The sequence below is a fragment of the Nestor notabilis genome, unplaced genomic scaffold, assembly GCF_000696875.1.
Source record: "Nestor notabilis isolate BGI_N333 unplaced genomic scaffold, ASM69687v1 scaffold32633, whole genome shotgun sequence".
Taxonomy (NCBI): Eukaryota; Metazoa; Chordata; class Aves; order Psittaciformes; family Psittacidae; genus Nestor; species Nestor notabilis.
Window position 1 is genome coordinate 1 of NW_009921137.1, and position 9,771 is coordinate 9,771.

Below are 9,771 nucleotides of genomic sequence, written 5' to 3' on the forward strand. Positions count from 1 at the left end.
GGCGGTGGGGGGGGCTGCGGGCCCGCGCCGGGGCTTCAGGGGGGAACCGTGTCTATCACCTCGCAGCTTGGGGCATTACCCTCTGTGTATTATTCTGCAGCGTTCACAGTGATTTATCGTGGGAGTAAGATGCAGGTTTTCCACCAACCTGTGTTTTAAACCCGCGTTTTTATCGTGTGAAATGTGTTTAATTTGTAGGTACTCTTGTACCCGCAGCGAGTGCATCTTCAGCAGTGCCATTCGCCCTGCAGCTGAAAATAGCTAGTGGACCTCAGTTCTGCTGCTGCTAATGGCGAGGGGAGCTTTCCCATAGTGAGAAGCACAAGGAAATAGGGTTCTTGTGTTCAGGGCTGGGGCAGATTTATAGCCACATTCACTCGTTTTCTTTTTAATTAGTTGGGTTTTTTTCCCAACTTGTTCCATAAGTTGAAATCAGTTTGTTAGAATTAATTGGTAGCTAAGACATGCATGGTAAGTTTTGATTTGGGTCTGAAGCGTACCATTAAGCTGACCATTCCTACTTGCTATGGTTTTGTTGGCCTTGCAGAGCAGCCCTAGGAGCTTGTGAACAGGCTTCCTTACACAGGGAACTAAAGCAAAGAAGTGCTCCAGTACTGCTGTCCCGTTTCTCAGGGATGTCTAGTCCATAGGGTTGGTCCAAAGCAAAATCTCCTGAGATGCCCCACTGGTATGAGGGCCAGGTCCTCAGTGCCACATGCTCTGCTTTGTACCCCCACTCCTATAGCCTGGCGCATACGGCAGATGTAGATATTGCCAAAAAGCACTATAAAAGGTGCTGAGTTGTCTGTCCTGAAGGCAGAAATCTGCCTTGTAGACAGCACTGGGAGTGGCAAAGAACGTTTTCCCTTGCTGTGCTCTTCTTGATGAGCCAGCTCACATGGTAGGGAGTATTCATGCCTCTGCATTCCTGAATTTGGTACTAGGAATGCAAACAACTGCCATCCCTCAGCTGGTTTTGTGCTGTGAGTGTTTGCCCACTGGGAACCAAGAGCCAGATGTTCTTCACATAGTTTCCAGGCAGCACTGATCCATCAGATGACAGTAGCTATTGAGTGCTTTTATGGTGGCCCAGAGACACAAAGATGAAAGCCTGATGCCTGTCAGCACCTCCCTTGCCATTTCTGTCCCTTCAGTTTTCACTTGAGTCCCCTCACAAAAGTAAATGCCACCGAACACGATGTTGCAATGTTAATGACCTTTATTTCGGGGAAAGAAAATCCCAAGTTTTATAATGTTCAACTGCCAGACAAATTTGGGCTACGTTCAAATTTGTTGTCAGATGCTCTCCTGCACCCGCTCCCACTGCTCATGCAGCTGTTTGGAGCCTCAGCTGGGAACCCACCTTCCTCATCTTTGGAAGCATTTTCCACGACATCTTCTGGATGATTTTTACCAGGAAAGGTTAATGATATTTGAATGGCTTCTCAAACAAAGGCATTTTTGTGGAAGAGAAAAAAAGAAACCCCAAACCCAAACTGATGAACAGTCAAAGGAAAAAGACTATAGAGAGACCTAGAATAATTTCTTAGAGTGGCTTTTTTTTTTTTTCATTAAACCAGCCACTAACTTGGGGGCTCCACCAATTGTAAAAGCAAGAACTAACCAGTACCAGATTCAAGTCTCAAAATACCAACCATTTTAGATATGGGGAGCAAAGAGGGGTGGGGGCCTCATTCAGAAGAAAATTTCTAAGAATTACCATAGCATAAATAATATGATATCTTTCACCTCAAATAGCCTAACACTTCATAAAGTGATATGAGCTTTACTAGTTGCTGAAACACAGCTATTTCTGAAGTGGAACCTGATATCTTCTTCTCCTTTTTTTTTTTCTTTTTTTTTTTTTTTTTTTTTTTTTTTTTTTTTTTTTTTTTTTTTTTTTTTTACCAGCAGGGAACAACGTTTTAAGGTGGAGAGTGGAAGATGCAACACACAACCGACTGTAAGTATAATCCTGGAAGGCTTTGCAAAATGGACACATCGAGTAAAATCTACTTTCAGTAATAACATGCATTCTGGTGTATGATAAACTTTCATTCTCAGTTTACAAATGCAATTCATTAAAAAGAGATACAGGAAACAAGTAACATTTGTTCTCTCAGTAATGCTCTCTTACAGCTCTTTGGTAGCAGATGCTCTGGTTCCGTTTCTCTCTTCATTTAGTTTAATGTCCAAGTCCCGGAGCTGGCTGAGGAACCCTGAATTTGGGCAGATGTCTCTGTGAGCACTCACTGTTTTCAGAGCATCCACAATTGTCATGTTTTCATGGATCATTAAGAAGGCAAGGACTAAAGATGCTGAGCGGCTCACCCCCATGGCACAATGAACAAACACCTTACCTGCCAAAAAAAAAGAGGCACAGCAGGTGAGTGGCCTTTAACATTTCTAAATCGAGAACAAAAAACACTAGAAACAAGTCCGGCAAACAACAGTGACAATTAGCGGATACACAGGGAGGATTAGCATAAGATCATGCCATACATTTTAGGCAATTCACAGTGACCTCATGCATCTAATTTAAGCCTCAGATTAAAATAGCTACAATTTTCTGTGGAAGGAGAAGCTTTCTGTGTCTAAACTTTTCAGTATAGTTTTCTGTGGGAAAAGAAAAAACCCAACAGTTTTGGCAGAAAATTTTGGCCCAGCCCTGACTGTGATCACTGACAAGTCCCATAAACTCTGTAAGATAGTCTGCCTGTAAAAATGGACTCATAATTTACTGTATCTCAGCAGCCCAGTGTGAGCTATAACTGGGGATTTAATAAAGCACTCTAGTAAAAGCAGCAGATCTCACAGCCAGAGTCAGAACAAACTCTGGAACAAATGGAAATTATGATAACTAAGCCATAATCCAAACTCTGCTGACAAAAATTCAGCAGGCTGTGGGTCAGGCTTGTAGTTTTTGACTTAGTTCATTAACTTCTGCTGCTTCTCTAGCTTAATAGGCAGTCTGAATAAAGCTCCAATTCTGTGAAGCACTTAAGCATGTGAAGCATTTAAGCCAGCGCTGAAGTGCTGCTGCTCCCAGTTGAATGCAGCAGGAGCAGCGCTGCGGGGTATGTAGGGCAGGATCACTGGGCTGAAGCATCCTGCCAGGGTGCGAGGTGCATGTGGAGGCACACAGATCCTGCCAGTTCCTGCAGGAATAGGGCTCCTGGGGGAGCACCACAGTGCCATAACCTCTGCCCTTCCATCTTGCTTTCTCCCACCAGGCTGGGCTTGGGGCAGCCAGCCTTCCCCAGCTCCCCCAGGTGCCTGGCCATGGCCACCTTCCCTGCAGTGCGTGGCACAGGTGCCCTTCTCCCACCCTCCACATGGCAGTTCTGCTTGTGTCTTATTGAACTACAGGGTGAATCTGAGCTTTGCTGGCTGCCTGTTACTGCAAGGAGATGCCATTTGGCTCATGTTGAAACTTCCTCCCAAAGCTTCTCTGCCTCCCTCTTACCTCCTGAGGTGTTTAAGGCTTTGCCGATGAAATTGGCAGCATCGTAGAAGAAGACACTTAAATTAAAGGAAGGATCATCAAATGCTTCTATTCCATAGTACTCTATTTGCAGATCTTCATAATATTTGGCTCCTGTGTTGATGTTATATGGCCCATCTGCTGCATTAAGGATATGAGTAATGTTGAGGCTTTGAAGAGTAGTTTTGCTCCTAGCAGCCCACCTGTTTAAAGACGTGAAGAGCTCATTGGCAACACTCCTAACATCCTGCTAAAATAGCACGGTTTAAAGTTAGTGCCTGCTCCCACTAGAGAAGGATGCAGGAACTGCGCTTGCTTACAGAGTAGCAAATCTTGAGAAGCCCATAGTGCTTCACACTTGAAAAATGTGGTATGGTGTTGTGGAGAGCAGCAAGAGCACAGACTTGCCAGTGGGATACTGTTAGTTAAGAAAATGCCTCCCAGCAGTTAATGCCTGCGAATATGGCTTACTGTGTAAAGCGGTCAAGATTTTCCTTCAAACAGTTGTCTTAGCAAGTTCTAGAGCTAATCTCTCATTCATAGTGTGCATGGGTCACAAGGGTGAGAACAGATGCAGCAGCATCTCATTCCTGGTTCAGAAATGAAGTGGCTGCTTCACATCATGTTTACCAGCCAGGTTCTCCCGCCTGCCCAACATAAACTGGGACTGAAGTTATTCCACAAAACTGTGATCCTTAACTAGTGAATTCATGCGAAAGAGGAGTTGGGAAAAATGTGCTGATGATCTATGTAATCTGCAGCAATCCAAATAGAAAGAAATGGCAATGAAAGGAAGTTGTCACAAGAATGAGGTATTTGCATGAAAACTTCTGTTTGATATTTTCAGTTGTACCATCTTTGAAAGAAAGTTTGTATTTTGACTGGCAAAATCCCTATTGTATAATTCCTTTAGGTCCTCCTCCATTTGACTCTTGATCCTGCTACTCCTATTGGAATGTGAGGGCAACTATGCTTATCTGCTGTCTTAGAGCACAGTTTCCAGGGCAGATAGCGCATTTCAGTGCATTTACACCAATTTGAGATGGGTTCTTTAAGGACTTTTGTCTAGAGTACAAATAATTCTTACCCTGCCAAATGCCCTGCTGTACACAGAATATAGAAAACCCAACTCTGACACGCAGTTAGTATGTCACCATTTTGTATGTCACGTTTTTCATGACATCCAAACTCCTTAAGTTACCAGTTTTGGAAGCCTGAATAGCAAAAACATTCCTGCAGACCCAGAAGCTGCTCCCCAGTGCATCACACCCCTTCCTCCCCCTCCCAGGGACCCAAAATAGTTTAACAATAGGACCACAAGTTCTTACGCATCTCCTAGGTAAATATTTGGCCAGACTTGGTCCACATGATTATCAGACCCTCCTCTAAACCAAAAGAGCCTCTGGAGGTCTGATAGCTCTGGTGTTTCATAGGAAGTGCTCCCCGCACTGCCTGTTGGAGGTGAAGAGTCTCTGGTGTGAAGCATCTGGCTGCTCTCTTGCACGCACTTGGGCTCTATCAGAGACAGCTTTTCTGAAAGGAATTAAGAGGAGATTTTCATACAGAAATAATATTCCCTAGAAAGTAGTCCTGCCCATTACCCTCAAAATAGCATTACGTTATTCTAACTAGTGTGTGCAGCAGGGCCTGCAGGTGTTGCTAAAAGCATCCGGAGAGCAGGCCTGACTCTGTGGTAGGACTCTACAGGCATGTAATTCATCCCCTGAGAAAGCAGCAGCATCAGACAATACCATTTAATGTCTTGATAAGTAATGCTGTTGAAAAAGAACATCCTGTGCCACCAAAATGCAGCACTGGCTGAACCTCGTAGGTGCAGGTATTATTTCTGTCACTATAGTGCTGATGAGTGTGTGCAGGAAAGTTCCAGTACTTCATGTTGGAGAGTTACTGAAGCATTTGTGCACACTTGATTCTGGTTAAAAATGGAAGTTTTTGAAAGAAGGAGTCATTGGACTGACTTATACTTACAAAGCTCCTAGGGCCAAGGTGGAAATACTATAATGTGTATGTAAGACATATATTCATATAGTGTATATGTATACGTATATAAAATATATGTGCATACAGTTTTCTTTCATTTATGGGGTGTATTTAACACATGTATATACACATACACGTTTACATATAAATGGATTTTCACATGCATATATGCATATCTATATATGTGTCTGCACATATATAAATGGACAGAACTTGAACTAGTTTTTTCTGTCTCTCAGGTGAATACCCCTGAACACTCAGCTATACTGGTATACTTGCATCTGTCTGTCTCAGTCTCTTCTCTGGGAGCTGTTCCACTTTGTATAAATAATGTGATAGCTATTTGCCTCCAGAGAGAGGCTGTTTCTCTCATCTAAGGGGTATGGTCCTTACCTAGGATGTGAGAAAAAAGAGCATCACAATTCTGGGAAATTATAGACCTGAAAGTTCTGGCTTTGTTGCCCTGTTGAGAATCCCATCTAGGACTGCTTTGGTCCCATACAGATCGTGCAGTAGAATATGGGTATCCCTCTTGCAATGTTATTTATTGGTTTAGACCCAGGAAGCTCAAGCTAGTCTGTCCAGCCTGAAACAGAGCTTCAGTCAAGAGTAAGAGTTTAAAGATATCCAAGCAGTCCCTTCTCTGAGACTTTAGGAGCATTTTTCGTTATCCTGAATTGCTGTTCTCACTCACAGAGAATACTGACAAACTTTGGTTGGTTGCTTGTTGGTATTAAGGCCATATTAGAACTCTTCTCAAAGCGGGGTGGCCAGTGTTTATTCTGACATGGCATCAGCTTTCACTGTAACACCTGAATGCCTGCATCTAGAGTTTGGCTTTATTTTCTCAGCAATTCTAGAAAACAAGTGCAGATGGGACCTTTGGAAGTCATCTAGTCTCACCCCTGCCCGGCAGCAGCAGCCACCAGATGGATGTTGCTCCAAACATCCGGGTACCTTATTTTTAACAGCATATGCTTATTTGGGGAATAGGCAGAGAGCAAGGGAAAATATCTTGTTGCTTACGGAAACAGAAGTAGAGATGATGCAAGGCATATTACTGAACACACCATATATATTTCTGTGACCTCAGCCTAAATTTGCTTCCTCTGCCCTCTTCTCCCTCCTCCTCCCCACAAATGTTAAGAGCACTTACAGCTTTTTGTATGTTCCAATAAAAAGGAAGTCTCCCTAGGGTAACTACTTAATAAGGAAAATATGAAAAACACAATAAAAATGATGGGAGAGATGGAAAAAACCTGACTGGTTTTACTTTTAATGATGAAGGAAAAGGCAGGGAAGTATAAAGGACTATAGGGATAAAAGCCTACGAATTTTTCAGGGCAGATAACACAACACCATAAGCTTTGGTAAGAGAGTGTGTTGTGCAATCCCAGCAGAGATTAGCATGAAGAACAGCACAGAAAAAGGTATTGTGCATTGCCCTACAAATTTTACTGCCTTGCAAAAGTCATGCACTGTGCGCAAGAGCTACTGCCGGCACCGTCATGATGACCTGTTTGTACTTTCACCGACACAGAACGTTAAGTTGAAGCAGCAAAAGGAAATCAAGAAAAAGACAATACAGCTTCTACATCAGGAGATTCATAAGACCACAGGCTCATTTTTAAGGAATGTGGATGACTCTCAATTGCTGCAGATGTTTAAAGGCTGAAGTTGTGGAGGTAAGCAGACGGATACTAAACTTGCAGTTCTCCTAGCCCCCGCTGCTTTAAACTTCTGTTGCAGCCTGTCAGCTAGTTGCAGTAATGGAGATGATAAGCAGAGAGAGAGAAAGGGATGATTAGCAGAGAGAATTACATTGTGAGGCCTTTTGTTCAAGACCTGACTTTGAGGAGGTTCTCCAAGAACTGAGTCGTTTTGGTGCCAGTGAAACTTAGCAGGCAACTCCAGCCTTTGCAGCCAGGAAGGTGTTTTGCAACAGAGCTCCCTTTCATTCAGCAATCCTCTTTCCAAAAAGTGCGTCAACATCATTCGCTTCACATGACTAATGCCAGACAAGTGAGCTCCTCATGTCAACACCAACCATAGCTCCTCCCAGGCATACCGCTCAGTCCTGCACTGCGCTGGCTTTGAAATTGAATTGCTCTGCAGGGCCTTTGGGGTAAGCTTGGAAATAGCTATACCAGATGATTGGACTAATGAGGAAAGTAATATGAATTTTTTAATTGAAGGACAGGGACTTTGCTGAAGGTGTGTGTCCCCTTCTCTTCTGCTGTAAGATACTGCAAAGCTAGCAAAAGCGCTGCCACTGATTGCATTTCTCTAAGCTTCTCCCTCTGGGTGGCTCCCAGAAGCTGCTGTAGTTGGAAATAGCCAGTGACTGCAGGAGGGCAGCAGCCCTTGTAACTGGGGGGAAAAATAATTCTGTCTTACAAGGTCAGTAATATTTTCTGCAGAGAACTAGACCATGCAAGTTGGATAGGGTTACTTTCATTTTAAACTGTAGCCTGGAAGTACTTAAAGACCATCTCATTAGATTGTTTCTTTCCATTTTTCTTTTTTTTTTTTTTTTTTCTGGTCAAAAACAAAACAACAGAAAGAAAAAAAAAAAAAGCCTTCTACCTATAGGAGGCATTTGAGACTAGATAGGAGTTTTAAGGGCAATCCAGATGTATTACCCTCCCGGCTTATCTGGGAGAATACAAGCTAGCACAAGCTTTAAAGCAGTTCTGTCATTACACATCAGTTCCCAAACTGCACCCCAAATGGGTCTGAGGTGTGAAGCCTGAGTCACAGGGGCTTGGATTTCCCTGATGGGCACGAGAGCCAGGCCAGAGGTGCAGGCTGCAGGTGGCTGTGGGGTTGGCAGGGATACCCAGGAAGGGCTGTGGGTGAGTCCGTGCCCTTGTTTGCATGCAGCTGGGTCATTCCAGGACCTCATCTGCAACATCCTAGTTGAGCTTTGTATCTCCCTGATATTACCCACCACTTGAATACTACAGTCTGCAAGGCTTTTTTTTCCTACACTGGAAACAATTGCTGTTTTCTACTGAATATTTTTCTGGCAAAGAAAAGAAGCAACCACACACCCCCCGGTGGCTTCAATTGGCTAAAGCATTTAACAGATTTGTGTTGCATTTGCAGATTCCAGTGAAAGAAAACTCAGCAAAGTTCCGTGAAGAAAGCAAACACTCCAATACTGTAGGTTTGAAATAGTTTAAGAAAAATTACCATTTCTATTTTTCTATTCAAAGTTACTTTTGTTTTGGAATTTTACTTCAGCATTGTGTAAAATCTTTTAAAATATTAAAACAAGATAAAGTGGCTTGTTCCTGGTTGAGAAAAACATGTTTTGTTTAACTAAAAATGAACACAAACTAACCAAGTAGCCACCTATTTGCCTAGCCCTAAGTTTCACTTCTGTAGCAGGCAGAAAGCCTCTCACCATTCTGCCGTGGTTCTTACCTTGCTTCCTGAAGACTGAACTGGGCCGTAGGTTATATTACAGAAGTCCCAAGAGGAGTCTGTGTCAGGGCATTAGTTAGGCCCCAAGTCATCTTTCCTCTGGCCCTGTTGGTAGCACCTTCCTAGCTGGCACAGCTCTGCTTGTGGTTATGATGATAGCTTGGATAGGGACAGGCATCTTTCAATAACAAGGTCTTACATGAGATTATTCATTGCCTTGGGCACAGCAGGGCACTAATTTTGGACCTGTGGTTACTACAATAACACAAACACCAGCTAACAGTAACATCATACAGAAAGCTCCTGCAGCCAAATATCCTACATTTCCAAAATCACCAAATCAAAACCTGACAAACTAAATGGTTCAAAATACCAAAGCACGAGATCAAAATATAATTAATGTGGAAAAAGAAACAGCAGCCTCTTGATGCATTTGAAGTTCCTGTCTACTGTTTTTCTTTTCTCTCAGCAAGCATCTCTGCACTCATCTTTTACGCTCCTTGTTCTTTTCTCCCAGGTAGTGCTTAACACTATGGCTCTTTGTCCTCCTGATGGAAAAATCCAGATGGAAAGAAGTGTGGTTCACAGGGAAATGATCATGTAAGTGGAATTAACCTTTCAGATAATGTAATGTGAAATCTGATCTTCCTTTTTATTAAGAAGACCCAATCTGTGGCTCTACATTTTGGTCAGAATTTGATGCTAAGAGAACCCAGGAGTCTCTTGAGGTAGAGCTGAAAGCCTTGTGTGCAGAAACAGGCACATTTAAAAGCAATAGCAAACTTAAAACAGCCAGATGGGAACCTAGCAGGCAGTCGAGAGGGGAACTCTCTGTTTTCCTTGCAAGCCTACAGGGG

General features: G+C 43.1%; 1 protein-coding gene across 1 annotated transcript; it reads right to left on the bottom strand.

The window, feature by feature from the left end:
* Positions 1-2,086: 2,086 nt before the first annotated feature.
* LOC104400047 lies at positions 2,087-5,011 on the bottom strand. The gene is made up of 3 exons (XM_010011017.1): positions 4,813-5,011; positions 3,467-3,687; positions 2,087-2,360 (listed from the first exon to the last, which is right to left on the bottom strand). The coding sequence occupies exons 1-3, from the start codon at positions 4,968-4,970 to the stop codon at positions 2,134-2,136; spliced, it is 606 nt and encodes a 201-aa protein (XP_010009319.1). The 5' UTR covers positions 4,971-5,011; the 3' UTR covers positions 2,087-2,133.
* Positions 5,012-9,771: the final 4,760 nt, after the last annotated feature.